This window comes from Crocodylus siamensis, chromosome 1 (genome assembly GCF_052110815.1).
Source record: "Crocodylus siamensis isolate JL-2025a chromosome 1, ASM5211081v1, whole genome shotgun sequence".
Taxonomy (NCBI): Eukaryota; Metazoa; Chordata; order Crocodylia; family Crocodylidae; genus Crocodylus; species Crocodylus siamensis.
Window position 1 is genome coordinate 261,523,212 of NC_143395.1, and position 16,871 is coordinate 261,540,082.

The 16,871-nt window shown below is 42.9% G+C and overlaps 1 protein-coding gene across 1 annotated transcript in view; it reads left to right on the forward strand.

Annotated features, from left to right (window-relative positions):
• Positions 1 to 4,952: 4,952 nt before the first annotated feature.
• The window catches only part of DIPK2B (divergent protein kinase domain 2B), a 32,599-nt gene continuing 20,680 nt past the window's right edge, over positions 4,953 to 16,871 (forward strand). Inside the window, exons 1-2 of the mRNA XM_090061751.1 lie at positions 4,953 to 5,322; positions 13,356 to 13,620. Coding sequence (XP_089917877.1) covers positions 5,099 to 5,322; positions 13,356 to 13,620 — 489 coding nt within the window. The 5' untranslated portion in view covers positions 4,953 to 5,098. The remainder of the gene's footprint in view (positions 5,323 to 13,355; positions 13,621 to 16,871) is intronic.

The following is a 16,871-nucleotide window of genomic DNA, read 5'->3' on the forward strand; positions in this document are numbered from 1 at the left end:
TGAGTAAGTAAGGTACTCTGGTGAGAAAACCCTGGAGAAAAGAGGGATCCAAGGGACGCAAGGCACCAGGTCAAGAGGGATCATTAGCCCGGTCCCAGGGATCTTCCCAAGAGGGAGGCGAATGGCCATGACAGCAGTTGATGCTGCTGAGAATAGAATCGATGACCCTTCAGAGGAAAATCAATAGTCCATGCTAGGAAGGACGTCGAGGGTCTGTTTAATGTATTTGACACTAAGAGAAAAAGAAAAGGCGAAAAAGGTGGTACAGAGGGAATAGCTGGTGGTGGGACGGCACGATTGAGGGCATGCTAGTACTAAGCTGCCTGGGGGTAATAATCAGAGGATCACAATAGTTGTAGATAACTTTCATTGTTGGTTTCATTTGTTTCTCCGTTGTTGTTTCCACTTTTGGGAAGAGAGCAGGACATAGGATAACAGAAAGCCAAGAGCTCCCGGCATTAAGGAAGTTCATGTTAGATGGGGACCTAGACAGGCACGTAGGCCCCTTATGGGTATCTTGGGACCCAAGCAAGACCTGAGATAGGATCCTGTATGGGGAGGGTAAGCTGCAAAGTACATTGGCACTCCGTCATGCTTGGGTTCAGGGCGAGGTACAAGGGAGGTTGGAGCCTTGCGGAAGACCACCGCCCTCAGGCCTTGGACAGACATACCTTGGTGGCAAGACCCCTCCACTGAAAGAATCATCAAAGTCGTGGCAGGCGGGATTGAGGGATAAGATCGCCCGGGGAGAAACACCGACACCCTGAGACCATAGGGACAGAGCAAAGAACCGCCCTACATATCCAGAGCCGAGCAGCGCAGGACTGAATGATCAAGGCCTGACGGGTGCATGGGGCATATTCAATTTGGATTTGGATTTGGCCTGATTCAGGGACAGTGATTTGATTCGCCAATTCAGATCACTGTCCCAATTCAATTAATCTGAATCTGAAGATTCGATTCTGATTCGGCGAATCAGCAATTTGGCCATAGGCACAGCTTTATATGTTTTTTCTACATACCTCAAGGTACCAGGAGCAGCTCGTGAATGCTGAGATGGTGGGGCAGATGGAGTGTCCCACAGGAGCATGTAGGGACGCTGTATGCTCAACAGCAGACCCAGAAGTGGACCGGAAGTACTTCTGGTCCGCTTCTGGGTCCACCGCCAAGCACACTGGGGACCCCTCCTGTGCCCCCCGGCTCAGTGATTGACTGTGGGCAGGAGGCACCAGTCACCAAGCCAAGGGGTGGGGTGGGGGCCCACATGTTCTGCGGCAGACCCAGAAGTCTGCCACCAAGCGCGCTGCCACTTCCGGGTCTGCCACCAAGTGCGCTGGGGGCCCCCCCACACTCTCGTGAGATGCTTCAAATGCCCCACCATCTCAGCATTCACAAACTGCCTGGTACCTTGAGGTATGTAGAAAAAACATACAAAGCTGTATCTATGTCCAAATTGTCAAATCTCTCCAAATCAAATCAGAGCTTCCAATTTGATTTGGAGAGATTAATGGGTCTCCTGATTCCATTCAGATTCAGATATTTGGCTGCTGAATCAGGCTGAATCTCCTCCGAATCAAATCCGCGACTGAAGCTTCACACAGCCCTAGTCTGAACTGTGCCAGATAAGATGGGCATCTTAGGCCTTGTCTATATGGGAAAGTTGCACTAATATGGCGTGTATTGGTAAAAGTGTATCAATGTAATTTAAGTGTGACCCCATGCTGTTTAAGCTACTTTTGCTTCCAAAGTGCTCCATCCCCACAACACAGTACCATATCAATAATAAGCACACTGCACTGTAGGCAGGTACCTCCATGTACAAACTGCTGCTCCCAGGCTCTCTACAATTTGGGTGCTTTTTACTGCAAATGGTGGCATGCCTAGCAACTCTTAGTGAAATTGTGGGATGCTAGTCAAGACCCCATGATTAAAGAATGTGATTATAACCCATCGTTTATTTGCCTCGCATTAGCTAATGCTATTTTAAATTGCTGCTAAGCAATATGAAGAGAACAGGGCTAAGCACTGCAATTCTGCCCATTCTAAATACAAAGAGCATGATCTTGGTGCATCTAACTTATCCTCTTAATACGTTTAAAAGGTAAGTAATTATATATTATTCGCATTTCGTAGGAGAAAACTGAGACAAGGTGATAAAATCACGTAATCTTGCAAATGCGCAGTTTTGGATGAGACTGCAGTTGACCACTGCCAATGAAAGTCCATGCAGTCTCTCTTCAAGGAGGAGGAGGGGTTCAAAGACAAGTCTGCACATGTCACATTCTTTGATCATCCACCTGACCAGTGTGGACTGGTCTGGGGAGGACAGGACAGACATATGGAGCAGGGATGACCCGCAACAGCCGGACCGTTATAGCTGTGTAGAACATTGGGCAAGGAGCTGAAACCTCTTGAATATGCATCTTTTTTGCAATGAATAAACAAGTAGAAATAGTAAGATGTGCATGAATCTGGAACTCATGAATTCCTACCTTTTACTGCCAGCTGAAACACTGATCCTTTCTACCACCTGTGCCTCAGTTTTCCCCCTGTGTAAAATGGGAGATAACATATAGTTAGTTAACTTGTCTTCTTTTCCAGATACACTTCTATATACTCTAACGACTGCTTTCAGTAGTGCCGGATGACATCACAGCATCAGTGCTGCAATAGGCAGCAATAACAGACGGTCCATTTGAAGAAAGGATGGACACCAGTTCACGCTGCCTGTGCCCCCCCAGTCTGCTCTGGAATGAATGCAGTTCAGAGACATGCCTGGCTCTGCAGTGAAACTGCACAGGAAGGGAAAAAAGGGACTCTCGTCACCTACGTGCAGATCTCATTCACGCTCTGTCATCAAACTCCCATTGTTTAAATATTTTGCAACAGCAGTTCTAGACTGGGCACATCCCTGAAATCAAACGGAAGTTGTCACTGCTGAAGGGTTCCTAAAAGCATTCAATCTACAGCACTTTTTAGTTATATCTTATCCAGGGACAGCAGGCCAATGACTTTTTCAGGCAGATTGTCTGCTGCGCCCAATTTCCACTGACCAGCCTACTGGCGACTTAGGAGCTGCAGTACCTCTGCCCCACAGATTGTCAACAAGACATAGGCACTGCAATTGAATATTTGACTAATCCCCTCCCAAAGTGAACAGACCTTGCGTGAGACACGCAATGAATACTAATTTCTGACTCTTACTATGCGTAGATTCCAGCCAGCTTTAGAGCGGTGTGTACCTGTCATTATTTCCATTTCACATAGGGAAAGCTGAAGTGCACGGTGATGAAGAGATTGCTCCAGGGTCATGGAGGTTAGCTGCGGTGCCAGTGCAGGGGATACAATGGCTCTCTCACAAATGCCAAAGTAAATCAAAAGGAGCATTTTAAGGAGCTGCACCCTACTCTCTCCCCCAGAAGTTTAGCACCTCGGTTGTCACCGGACCCAGCTAGAATCCCGGGATCAGAGACCTTCTCAGAGACGTGGGAAGAGACTGCGGGGTGAAGCTCTTCCCAGTAAAGTACTTCCTGCAGACACAGCACATGGCCCCGGGAGCTCATGCCTCCTTCCCAAGGAAGCCAGGTGGGACTGAGACTTTCTATTTCTCAGCTTTGGAAAAAAGAAAAACGCAACAAAATCTGGCCAGGTCCCTGGACCCTAGACCTCTTCCTAGCCAGCTTATTTCCCATTCTGAAGTAACTGGCTTTTCTTCCTGGCTGGTAGGACAGCTTTTGTATAAAGCTGTATATGCTGCAATGCCGAAGGATCAAGGGCTGAGCCCTGATGGTATGTGATGGAAGGATTGTTACAGACGTGTATAATAAAATGCATTATATTCTTGTTTCTTTAAAAATACCGGGGAATCATTTGCCCAAGGTCTGTGGCTGAGTTGGTAAATTAGCTATGTATCTTGACTATCAGTAGGTCTGCCTTCTTAGCATGGGATGGGATTCTACTGACAAGTCTCATCCACCACGTAACCTTCTTTCTTTCCCTGAACAACAGCAACCTATGCACTAAATGAGGCAGTGGTCATGAGGAGAAAATAGCATGTAATCATGCTACTAATGAACTATACCATAATGCAAATACACAAGGAGGCCTAATTAAGGTTTTAGGAGCAATCTTAATTCAAGCACTTCCTAAACTTTTGAGTGTCTGATTTCACACCCTAGAAATAACATTATTTTAGCAGTCTTTTGTCTGCAACAGTAATTGTTATTGCCTTTTAAAACTACTACCTTCTTAGGAATATTTGGATATTTTACCAAGTCCCTCCCAAAGTGGAAGAAAATGTCAGTCTTGTTGAAATCTGTGGAAATTTAGGTATGTCAGTCCATCAGTCACTTTTAAGTCACTTAGTTGCTTTTGAAAGTTTTAGACTGCATTCTATGTGCATCTAAGACAATTTGAAAGACTGCAACATGATAACCTTTAAACTACACAATTATCAAGAAACAGAACAGCAATCGCACCCTCGGCAATCTTTAGAGCTTCACTGTTATAAGGGGAAATGTAAGCCAAGGGGATATATAAGAAGCAAAGCAATCTTGGGCTATGCAAAGGCCAAGGCCCTGTGCCTTTTCTACATATATAGTAATGCAAATAAGACACGGTTTCAACTTTTTGCTTATGTTAAACTGTGTGCTTCTGCCATGTCATTGTCATATCTGAGGTAACTTCTATACAGAGTCCTTTGTATGCCCTGGGCTACAGCAACAGGATATCCTTCATTTGTCTGCATAAAGTGCAGATGAGCATTTCTTGTTGTTGTTTTCCAAGCTGGTGATGGGTGGGGTCAACAGGGGCTGAAACAGCTGCACCAAGTAGAGGAAAGGTAACTATGGCAACCCAAGTTATCTGCATCCTCCATACGTTTCCTCACCTCCCACCACGCACCATATTCTTTCTCATCAAGAACTCAAATCTATAGACCCACCAACCAGCTGGCAGGATGGGGATGGTTTATGCCTCTCCTGGACCAAGTTCCTCACACTGCACTGAGAGGCCAACAACCGCAGACAGAGATCATCAAAAGGTGCAAAGAATATAGAATTAAGCCGCTTCCAAAAGGCAGTGCTTGCAGGTACTGTAGATGGGGTACTGGATCTACTACCTTTCCAGCAATGTTGTAGGTCTGTTTCCATTGCTTCAGTTCTTGACTCTGAGCTGCAGCCCTCTCGCAGAAGCAACCACCTCTCCTACGGTGCCCCACGTCAAACCCAGCTACAGTTTTGGCCGGACTTTTCTGGGACTTGATAAGTGCAATGCCTGCATCGGGACGTCGATTTGCAAGAAATTCTTTAAAGAGGAAATAAGGTCAGAAAACTCAGCACAATCGTTTTGAAAATGTTCTGCGTAGTAATGTGAAAGATGCCTTAACATTTCCAAGTACTTTAGGAAGAAACTACTGTAAAAAGCAATTTATCACTGGGTTTCCATTACCACATCAAGTTTTTATAATTAATGTCTACAGTATGGGTTTTTTTAAAAAGAAATCATCACATTTCAGTCCTGAGTCATGCTTTTAAAAGTTAAATATGAAGTCAGTTAAACTTCATAACTTTTTGTTTATGGAATGGCTCTGAACCAATTTGAAACAGCACTGGGGGAAAAACTGTACACCTATCTGCTTAAATATCTGTGGAATTATTTTCTAATAAGCAGCTAACCAAAGGGAAGGTACATTTGAGGAGTAAAGCTCCTCATAGCCTGTATAAAGTCACTCTAGCCACAGCATTAGCACTAAGAGCCATATGGGTTTTTCTTAAGTTAGTACCAACTGCATCACAAAATGTGCACATGCTAGTTAAGTTCAATGTATATATAAGTCTGTGCATGTGCAAGTGCACGCACACGCGCACACACACACACACACACACTTTTACAAATTAGATACACTGGCCTAATTGCAGATAAGGCTAAAGCATTATTATGCTTTTAGGAGTTTTCACTACAAACATAAAGACAATTGTGAAAATTGCATGTGCTTCTAGATTAATTAAACTTGTATCTAAGTCATTTGCAGACTGATCCAGCCAATTTCAGGCTTAAAAGCAGAACTCTGTTGTAGCTGAGAAGAAAGAAAAGAAGGGGAAAGGTTTATTGTTTCTAATGTGATTTATAGAGCTCTGGACACTCTCTTTTATAGATCTAGGAACCTAAGGGGAAAAGGACTGTAGTGAAAGTATAGTTTTTGTACTGGAATGCAACTACAGTAATATTAGACACATGACATTTTGTATCTCTACATCATCATATAAAATGTACCTCAGTAAAACCATAACATCTTTTTTCTGAGACTGACTCAGTACTACTATAAAATCATCAATTCTGTTGTTATTATTTTTATTACAACGGTGACTCAGGGCTTCACAGTGCTAGGTACTCCACAAGAACATAGAGGGAAGATGATCTCTGGCCTGTGGGGCTTGTGATCCTCACAACACTGGCATTCTTATATCAACCATGAAAGTCAGGCAGAATAAAAGCAGAGTAGCTAGTACACATTACTACTTATGAGGAGTTCTCTTCTGTTGTCAAGTATTTGTCTTGCAACAATGCACAGATGCCATGTGCTAGATGCTTTGCAAGTGAGATACAGCCCATGCTCTGAAAAAGCAGAGTGAATTTGCAGTTGATACACTATTGGTAGATCCACCACTTTTGTTAATCAACATAGCACCACTGACTTCGGACACCGAAGCTCAGGCTGGGGATTTGAAGACCTACTGCAATATAAATGAATGATATATAGTGACAATAAGTCTGCTAATGTACTCAGAGTGCCATCACCTACAGGTATACAGATTTGGTTACTCTGTCATCACCGTATGGGGCTGCGCTACCTTCTCCATGTGCACTGGTAACAGCATTAGCATTCCATTGCCACTGGGGTAGTGGTACTAGTAACCCCCCCTCCCCCCCCAGTAACCCCAGGAAGCAAAGAACACTCATGTAAGGTGCCAGGATCAGTTTCTCTGCTCTCCTATTAAGACCAGCATGTCTTATAGCAGGTTAAGCAAGCATAGACTCTACATATTTTTTGCTTGTAGTAGTCACCTGAGCACAAGATGCTTCAGCAGGGAAGGCAGCTTCTTCACTGGAAGATCAGAGGATCATAGAAATGAAGGGCTGGAAGGGACCTCGAAAGATCATCAAGTCCAACATCCCTGCTCTGGGCAAAAATACAGCTGAGATCAAATGATCCCAGCTAGATGTCTGTCCAGTCTCCTCTTGAAGACTTCCAAGGCTGGGGACTGTACCGCCTCCTTGGGAAAGTCTATTCCAGATGCTGGTCCCCCTTACCATAAAGAAGTTCTTTCATCTGCATATTTGCGTGTGTCCTTTGAGTGTTGCATAGTGATAGGAGGAAAAAACTATCTTCTAAACAGCAGAGCCCTGTGCAGAACAGGGACCTAGGCAGACTTTTGAACTGGCTGTTTCTGTATCTAAATTTGCCTTCAGTAATGTGCAGGAGCTTCCTAATGTCCAAGAGCTTCTCCTATGACCCCATAGGAATACTGTACACAGTGGAGTACATATCCCTTAAAGGAGAAGGTTGCTTCTGCCCTCCAATCTAAGCTTTTGCCTTACTAAAAGTGCAATAATTATTAATTATCTGTGATGGTTACACTTTGCACAGTCAAATGATGTAAATTAATTAGTAATAAGGCACATTTATGTTGCCAGTGATTTAAGAAAAACAAACAACTCAAAACAGATCTCTAGCAGACTGATAAGCTTATTTGAACATTTTTCTCTAAAGTGGTTAGTATCATCACTCCCCCCAGCTCCACTCAATGTCCTAATCACTGAAAAAAGTAGAATGGGGTTGACAAAAACTATTCAATGACTGTGTGTCAAATTCAGTTAAATAAATCCAGCCACAAATACAAGCAACTGGAAGAAGCAGCTGAAAATGGTGAAATGCTTCATGTTGACAATTTTTAAATGAAGTGTTCTATTTTTGGGGGGTTGCAAGGACATTCAGGTGCAAAGTTACCTAAATTTCATTTTAATAGTTGAAAACCTCAGCCCAAATTAAAATATTTTATTTTGGGTCAAACAATATATTCAATCTGACTCATAATGAAAGTGGGGGTGGGAGTTCCAATTTTTCGTTTTGGGTTTATCACTGTGAAAAATGTTTTGAAACAAAAACATTAATTATGAAGGCAGCTTAGAATCTTCATCAATTAGTGTTGGCCAAGCAATTGCAGACCCCCAACTGTAAGATTTGATACAAGTAATTTATTATTGTGGCACCATGCAAGGATGAATTTTGTACCTGGAGAGCATGTCATGCCATCAAAGTCTCTGCTATACACCATGCCAAACAGAAGCATTGTGAGGATGGTGGTGTTACTATGCTTTAAGTTCTGCTGAAGAAATCATGTCATTCTTTCTCAAACCAGCAGTCAGAATTACATTTCATGCATCTGTATATGGCTCTGTGTAAGAAGCAACAATTTGCATTTATCCATCTGCATGTTTGGCCCAAGGCTCGAATGTATATGCACATTTGAATTATTCAAATCATAAAGCCTACCTATGCTCAACATTTTAAAAAATTACTTCCAGTTGTGCAACATACAATGCCTAGCACAGCAGGCTGCTTACTGATTAGAGACTTAAGGAAGTAACATGCAAATCAAACCACAATAATAAATAAGCATTATTGTTCTTTATTTTGAAAATCCTACCCTAACTTGTCTACAGAAAAGAAGTCTCAGGTTGATGATAAATACCATGAAGGCAGGGTAGATATGTACCTTTATAGACTAAATAGGATATATATGTACAGCACAAGCTTTCATGGACCCAAGTTCACTTCATCAGATGCTGTGAAAGAACATGCAGGAAGCTGAGTATAAAAAGGAGAGAGGAATTAGAATAGAAAAGACAAGAGGTGGGGAACAGAAACAGGGACAGGGAGAGAGTGGCAGGACAGAGAGTGGCAGGAGAGAAAAACAAATGAGCAGTAAACCCACAGGAACAAAGGGGGTCACAAAAACTAATTCAGGTACTGAAATAAGAATCCACAGTCCCATTTAAACCATACTTAACAGAGTCTAGTTTGTGGACAGATTCTTATTCTGCTGTTTCCTGTTAAAACTGGATTTTAATTTTTTTTTTTTTTTGCCTGAGAAGAGCAGTCCTGACGTCAGTAATGGGGTGTCCAGGCAAGTTAAGGTGCTCTGCCCCAGGTATTTGTGTCTTTCTGTAGCTGACATCAGAACAGTGTTCATTCTTACTTACACATAGAGATCACCCTGTATTGGTAGAATTGTAGATGAATGAATCTTGAATGGTGTTATTAGGTCCAGTGATGCTGTGGTCTGTATTGATGTGGGGACAGATCAGGCATCTGGGTCCATTTCAAGGCCTGGAGCCTTAGTGAGAATGGATGTTCATTAGTATGCTGACATACACTGTTTAAGGTTGGGAAGCTGTCTGTAAGCCAAGACAGGTTTGTCCCCAAAGGCTGTCTTGAGACAATCATCCTTTTCCAGGAAGGGCTGGAGGCCATTAATGTTTTGTCTTAGGTGTTCAAGTTGAGGCACATAGGTGACAATCAGAAGGAGTCTGTTGTCCTTGTCCCAGGATTGGTATTGTAGCAGGTCAGAGCAATATCTGAGTCTAGCTTTGTTAATCTGAGTGGCTACAGTTTTGGGATGCATTGTAACTGCAAGAATCCTTGCTCCAAGTCCTGAAGGTATTCGTCCTGGTCAGTGGGGTCAGAGCAGATCTGGCTGTAACACAGTTTGGGTGTAGTCAATGGCTCTAGTGGTGTGCTTGGGATGAAAGCTGGTAGCATGAAAGTAGCTGTGATGGTTGGTAGGTTTCCAGTACAATGTGGTGGCAATGTGTACAACTTCAAACCTTCGCTACAGGGAATGAATCTGCCAAGTTCTTGTGAGAGCTGGTGCCATAGCAAACTCCTTCTACTTTGGGTTATGGAGAGGAGTGCAACATTACATTATATAACTAAAAGAAGGAAACGGCACCATTCCACAGTTGGGTAATTTATGGTGTAATTTATTTGATGCAAATGATTCACTTAGCTCTAGAAATCATCAACTGATCAAAGCAGGGATAGATTAAACATATTAACACTCAAAGCAGAATTTCTGAACAGAAGAAATCTAAATAAACATCTAGGGTGATGGGGGTTAGGGAATTGAACTCCCCAGTTTTGTGGAGCAAGAAAAAAAGAACGGGAAATAGCTTCTCTTGTACAACTCTGCTGTTACTATGAAGATGTTGCACTGATCCATGCTTCTCCACACAGTATCTCTCAAAGTTCCTTTGCACTATTTGCCTTATTCAGGATCAAAAACTTTTCAGCTTCAATTTTCAAACTTACTTTAATTTGGTAATGCCTTTTCATCTCATTGTATCCACCGAAGCTCTTGCCAATCCTACTTTGACTTTGAATTATTAACTTTAATTTATGATGAGATCTAATTATAAATCTTTCCTCAGTGCATAGGAAAGGATTTCCTAATTCAGAGACTTTATTGGCATTGGATGTTTGACATTATGCTATGGAAAGTTAGAGTTCAAGTCATATTATTTGCATGTGTTACAGATTTACTTACAAAATACTCATCTGTGCCCTTATATTATTATATATTAAATACATGTGTGGGCATGGCTGAGGGGGCTGATAAAACAAGAAAACTCTTCAGCATGTAATTGCACAGCCCATATGTTCTCCTCCTATGCAATGCTGTGTGGAGAGGAACAGATCAGCACAATATCTCCATAGCTACAGTCGAGTTGTGCATTGGAAGCAATTGCCCTTTCTGTTTTCCTCTCCCCAGAGAACTGGGCAGTTCAAACACTCTCTCACCTTAGTTACTGCCAAACTATGCAGAAGGCTACCCCTTGGCATTCCTATGCCACCTCCACCCCTTGCCATGAGATCACAGCTGAGTAAGGAGCCATGCTGTTGCTAGCTGCCAGACCCCAGCTATGATCCCTAAGTATGTAGAGGGCAGTAATGGTCCACAAAAAGGTCAAGGTCAGAAGTCTTCCTAAGCCCACCAACTCACTTGAAAGGCATGGTTAAGCATCTTAGGGTGACTCTGGAAGTGCAGCTTTGAGCCTTACTACAGCATTGCCTCCAGTCAACTTGTCCTTGGTCATTTAGGCTGGGGACCAAAAGTGGCCTGACATGATACTGGTCATCTCATTCCTTCATATCATGTTGACTATAGAAACCATCATGTCTTAAGTTCACTAGCCTCATAGGCCATAATGGGCTCAGACAGACCTCTGATTTCGATAGCTGAGGACTGAAAAGAGAGCCTTATAGCATGCCCCTCCTCCCCCTTGAACTACCCATATTAAAATTTGTTGGCCAAGGGCTTAGGAAAAAAATAAGACAACCAAACCTGAGGATTATCTTGTGTACTAGAGCAGATTGATTTTTCCTGCATAACAATTCTCTGCTGAAAAATGCTGATTCAGTGGACTCAAGGGTTCCATAGGAATGTGTTGATTTCATAGAAATTTTCCACAAAAAAACATTTTCAAGGGCCTTAGTTTCAACATCATCATTTTGACTAATATATAATACAATGCATGTCAAAAATAAGCATTTTAACCTTCTTGAAACAAGATGTTTCACTGAGATCAACTTGATAACTCCGTCATTCCAACCCAACATTTGTAGGAGTGTGCTTCACAGGATACTGCATTATTTTTTTTTAGGAGAAAGGAAATACCTTCATGGTCAATATCTCTATTCATGTGGCTCCATCACAGTATTTTCTGAAGGGGGTGGTTCGTTCCACCCTATGCAGCCTGGAGTGTAATTGCTGGATCAATTTTACATGCTATATTACAGTGTATTAGGAAGAAAACAGGGGCAGGGTGCAAAGACAATCAAATAGCAACTGAAAGAGGCACTGATCAGTGCTGTTTAATACACTAGCCTTGTAGGTAGAAAAAAAGCAGCTTGGACTTCAGTGGGTATTCATTCTCTTTACAGAATCCCCATCACATGCAGCATGGCTCATGTAATCACACCACATCAAAAGAATACCTGGAATAGACCTGGAAAAGATCCATGTTTACTATCAGCAATGACAACTGATACCCCACTAGTTGCCATTGTGATAAGACAACAGCAAGACATTTGGTAACACAGTGACATCTCTCTGGGAAGTTTATAAAGAACTATTGAATTGTTTCCTGGACAAGTGGTCACATTCACAAACAACATATGCTAAGCATTGCTATCCATGCCATTGCTTTGCTTCTCACACCCATGCCACTGACAGGATTTAACTTTTTATTTTATGAATTGTTTTGTGAGACCTTAAATAGGAAAAGTCCCTCACAGAAGCACAGTTAATCTTTTCCCTGTTAAACAAGAACTACTTTTGCACCTCAGCTTTGTTATACTGGCTATATTTACTAGTAATTACTTTTACGATCTGTACTGCAGTCTCTGGGTATATTACATTAATTGTAAAAAGGTGATTTCAGAACAGAACCATTGCCATTATGACTGACCCAGATTTACAGACCTGGACGATCTGGCGGAAACCCTTAAAGAATCTTATTTCTTCCTCTTTTCCCTCCCTGGTTCACCATTCATCTTTGTACAATGTATTCACATTGATTATTTGAATCTTTACTCATTTATAACCATTTGTCCATGCAGTCCACACAATATTAAATATATTAGGAAAACACATGAACACAGCTGTTTTCTAAATTGTTTCTATATTGTTAGGAAACATATATATCTGAACATATATAACGTTGTTCAAGGGCCGGCTGTATATACACACTTCTTTGTTGGAGTTCTGGTGGCTTCTGCAGCGGATGATAGAGGCCCGCTGGCATGCTTCCAGACTTTTTAAGGGGTTACTACATGTTGTATACCTGACAGGACTTGTCTCCCTCCCCCCCCCACCTTTATAAGTACAGGCTCATAAGCCTAAAATGAAACTTAGTTGGTTACCAAGGCTTTCCTCTACTGAAAGTGCATTATTTTGTATCTCATAGGGTCACTCAGAAGTACCAGGCTACTGGTATGGAGGCACTGTTGTTAAATAGCCACATCATGGGTTGCTAAGCATACCTACAGGCATTTTACAAGGTTTACAAGGAAGTCCAAGGAGCAGGGAAAGAGGCTTACCAAGAAATCAAATTTGAAGCCTCTGAAACTTGCTGATCTCTTTTTCACTATTGCCCTCCATAATTTCAGAGTGATGAAATGCTTTTTCTAGCCTGTAGAGTTTAACATAAAAGCTGGAAGTGGTGCCCAGGTTATCCGATTTCATGTGGCTGATTAACATGCTCTCCACTGGGACCTTGTTTTGGTTTGGCAGGTTTGATAGCTGGCTCTCTCCTCACTTGAAACTGCCTCCCAACTACCTTCTCAGTTATTCTGGGAACTACACTGATGATGCCAAAAGCTGGCGACTGGTTGACATCACCAGGTTAACCACCAAATACCAGCATGACCAGGCTGACAAGAGAATTTGTACTTCGGTTTCCAATACAAAAGCCTGCAGCATTGAGCGTGTCTTGAGGAAGACAGAGAGATTCCAGAAGTGGCTGAAAGCAAAGCGCCTCACCCCAGACCTCGTCCAGGTTAGTAAGCAAGTTCCAAAAAACATACCATTTATGTAGAGCAGAGCCGTTTGGCAGCCATTTCCCCGTTACTCACCTCACTTACCCGAAACTGGGAGATTATAGCTGCTATTTTTTTTTTAAATAAACACACAACTGGTGTGGCTTGCTATACTTATCTACCTTCACATTAGCTTGCTCTAAGCTAATGAAGCTCCACAAGAACTATGACTGTGAAGAGAGACACAAGGACAGGACAAAAGTGCTCTCTGGGCTCTTCAGTGCCACATGAATTATTGCCAGGCAGGACAGAAAATGAATCAGGTTAATATTAAAATCAGCCTATTTTAACTTTCAACAAGTGGAGAGCTGGGAGGTTTTTTTATAGAACCTGTTTAGCTCCATTTACCTCCTCTGCTGATCACTACCTGTCTACAGCCCTTCAGGAAGTGTCTCACCAAAATTGGTTGTCAGAAGGTGTTGATTCAGAGTGGCTGGAGAGAACGAGACTGAGCCGTAAGGGAGGAGAGGCAGAACGTACCCTCATTTTATTAGCCCCCCCTTATTTTCCAACTATGATTTGGCCCTTAAGAAATAGAATCAACTGTCTTGGTCCAAATACAACTGAGCCATGAAGGCTCAGAAAAGCTGGATGTTCCTAATGTTCTGGGGGGTTGAGTTCAGGATTCACATTTGGCCATTGAAGAAAAGGATTCCAGTTCTGACTTATCCTAACTGGGTTCTAGCCAGAGCTATGTTATATATATCCCAGTATTGCCAGCTTCAAATATCATGAACCAGAACCCCAAACACTGTGATTTTCTTGAACAGTGGGGGTTGTTTGTTTTTTTTAATTCGTTGCCTGGTGTTTGAGATTCTGCAGCCACAACCCTATTTGTAAAAATGAAAACTGAAATTCTTGCATGATCGTGTGACTCTAGGACCTGGAGCCTTGCAATTATCACATGACTAATGATGCAATAATGAGGAGGTGTCAACAATGAACCCAGAGGATGTGTTGGTCCCCCTCTCCACTTGCTATATAAGTCACTTAAAAAAAATTAATGCATGTAGTTTTCATCTCTGGAAGGGTAGCCTGACCCCTGATTCCTAAACGGGGGGTTTTTTACCCTGAAGCAAAGCCTTTGGGACAGTAGCACCATTTTTTTTTTTTTTTACTTGGATCCCTTCTGTACTGCCACCACCAGGGACTTTTCCTGCTGCCTGAAGGGCAAGAGAGCACCTGCCTCTTCAGCTGATGCCTGTGTGCACGTGGGTGCCTCAGTGGAAGCAGTGCATTGAGGAACATCCAAGATCCCCTCTGAGGTATAAGGCAGGAGTCCTCCTCACAGAGCAACTCAGGTCATGTTCCTGAGGCTTAGAGCCCAGCAAACTAGGGTTACTATTTCTTAATCCCCAGGTCATCTATAGCAACATGCATCATGCAAGAGGAAGTTTGCTGGCCTTTTTATTGGAATCCTTAAGTGTCAAAGGCTGAGCAAAGGGAGACGTGCCACACTCACACTCTTAGCTGCAGAGGAGCTGCTGGACAGTTGCTGGTCCTGGAGAGAGGGAGGAAAATAAGAGAGAGAGAAAAAGCGTATGGTGTGAGCTGATAACCAGGCAGCAGAAGAGGCAGAGCTGGAGGGAGTTGATTTAAAACAAACCTGCTCAGAAGAAGCACTGAGTTCTAAGCAATGGCTGCAGCATGCCTGACTGACCAAGATATTGCCCCTCCTGCCAGGGGGTAGGATGCCGGCTTCAGCTGAGTATGGTTTTCAGTCAAGAGACAAACCCTAAACTAGAGGCAGTGTTGTGATATCCATTGCCAAGGAGAGGATCAAAGAGGGTTGGTACCTGCATATTTAAAATAAAAATAAAAAAAAATCTAACCTGTGAGGAAGACTTTGGATATTTTTTTTCCCTGAAAAGTGGCATTTTCTCTTTAAAGTGAGGATTTAGTTTGAATAGGAACTTCTTAGAAATAGCATCTTCTCCCTTCACAGCACTGCACGCTGGGTGCGTTCATTCAACTCTGCTGTCTTCGTGATAATAATGAGTTTTGCCTGCTTTTTATCCCTTTTAGCCTTGCAAAGCCAGCAGAGCTGACTCTGAGGGTGGTGTCACACAGTTGACGTAACACTAAGGGCAGGCAGACGCACATTTCAGCAGTGTGGCACATGCTAAGTGACCTTGTGGCATTGCAAAGGTGTCCAGGTTGCACCTGGGCAAACCCTACCCTGCTGCCACTGAGAGCATGTCTGGACCAACAGAACCGTGGTGACTGGTGAGGAGGCTAGGAGGGAAAAGAGCTGGATCTGAGAGCTGAAGCTTTGCAAGGCTGGCAGACAGGAGCACACATCTGATGCAGAAGGCAAAACAGGAATGGGACCCAATGATGACAACAATGTCCCTTTGGAAATATTCCTTTGAAGCTTGAACATACACAACAATACCTTGTGCCTTGTTTAATCATCTTATCAAACAGAAGAAGGAAAGGGACTTGGAGCTTCCAGCACTTAGAAAAGAATATTCTTTACCTAAAATCCACATTCTCTTCTGAGGTGCTAATATGCCTCTTTTTGAAACACTGCAGTGAACTTAGTTTCCCATGCACGCTGAGGCAGTTCTCTCCCCACAAGATGGCATTGTGGAGTGCTTTACTGGTGCTAACGTGGGAAAAAACAATAGTATAGCTGGGCAAGCTTGGGAAACCCACCTAACAAGCAGGCTTTGCTCAAGGAGTATATTTCAATACTGCGTTGTCTTGAGACAGGGGTAAAATGACTTTAAATCAAGCACTGAAGTGCATAAAACTTCCATCTACTGAAACTGCTCATGTATGTCCAAGTAGGGAAATACTCTGTTCTTTCAGAGATCTGCTTAAGAGAGACTGAATTATAAAAGTGCTATTCTTTTCCCTCTGCCACTACATTACACCTCCTTCTCACCTCCCACACTCTCAGTTTTTCTGAAACCCAATCTCAGCTGGGCTGGGTTGTGTCACACACAAATATCACATGCAGGGCGAAATCCTAAACACACAGTGAGCTCCATTTGAGTACCCCTTTGCATTTCAGCCTCTCCAATTTCTCCCACAGGATCAGATTTCGCCTCTGTGAAGCATGGTGTTGGGGGGCGGAGGTGGGGGGGGAGCAGGCAGAGGACATTGCTGAATTCATGTTGGCTGCTGTGCAATTGCAAGGCAAATTACTGGTCTCAGCACTGGGGGAGGGAAGAGCTTTCAAACGCAGGGACAAATTCACTTGGTA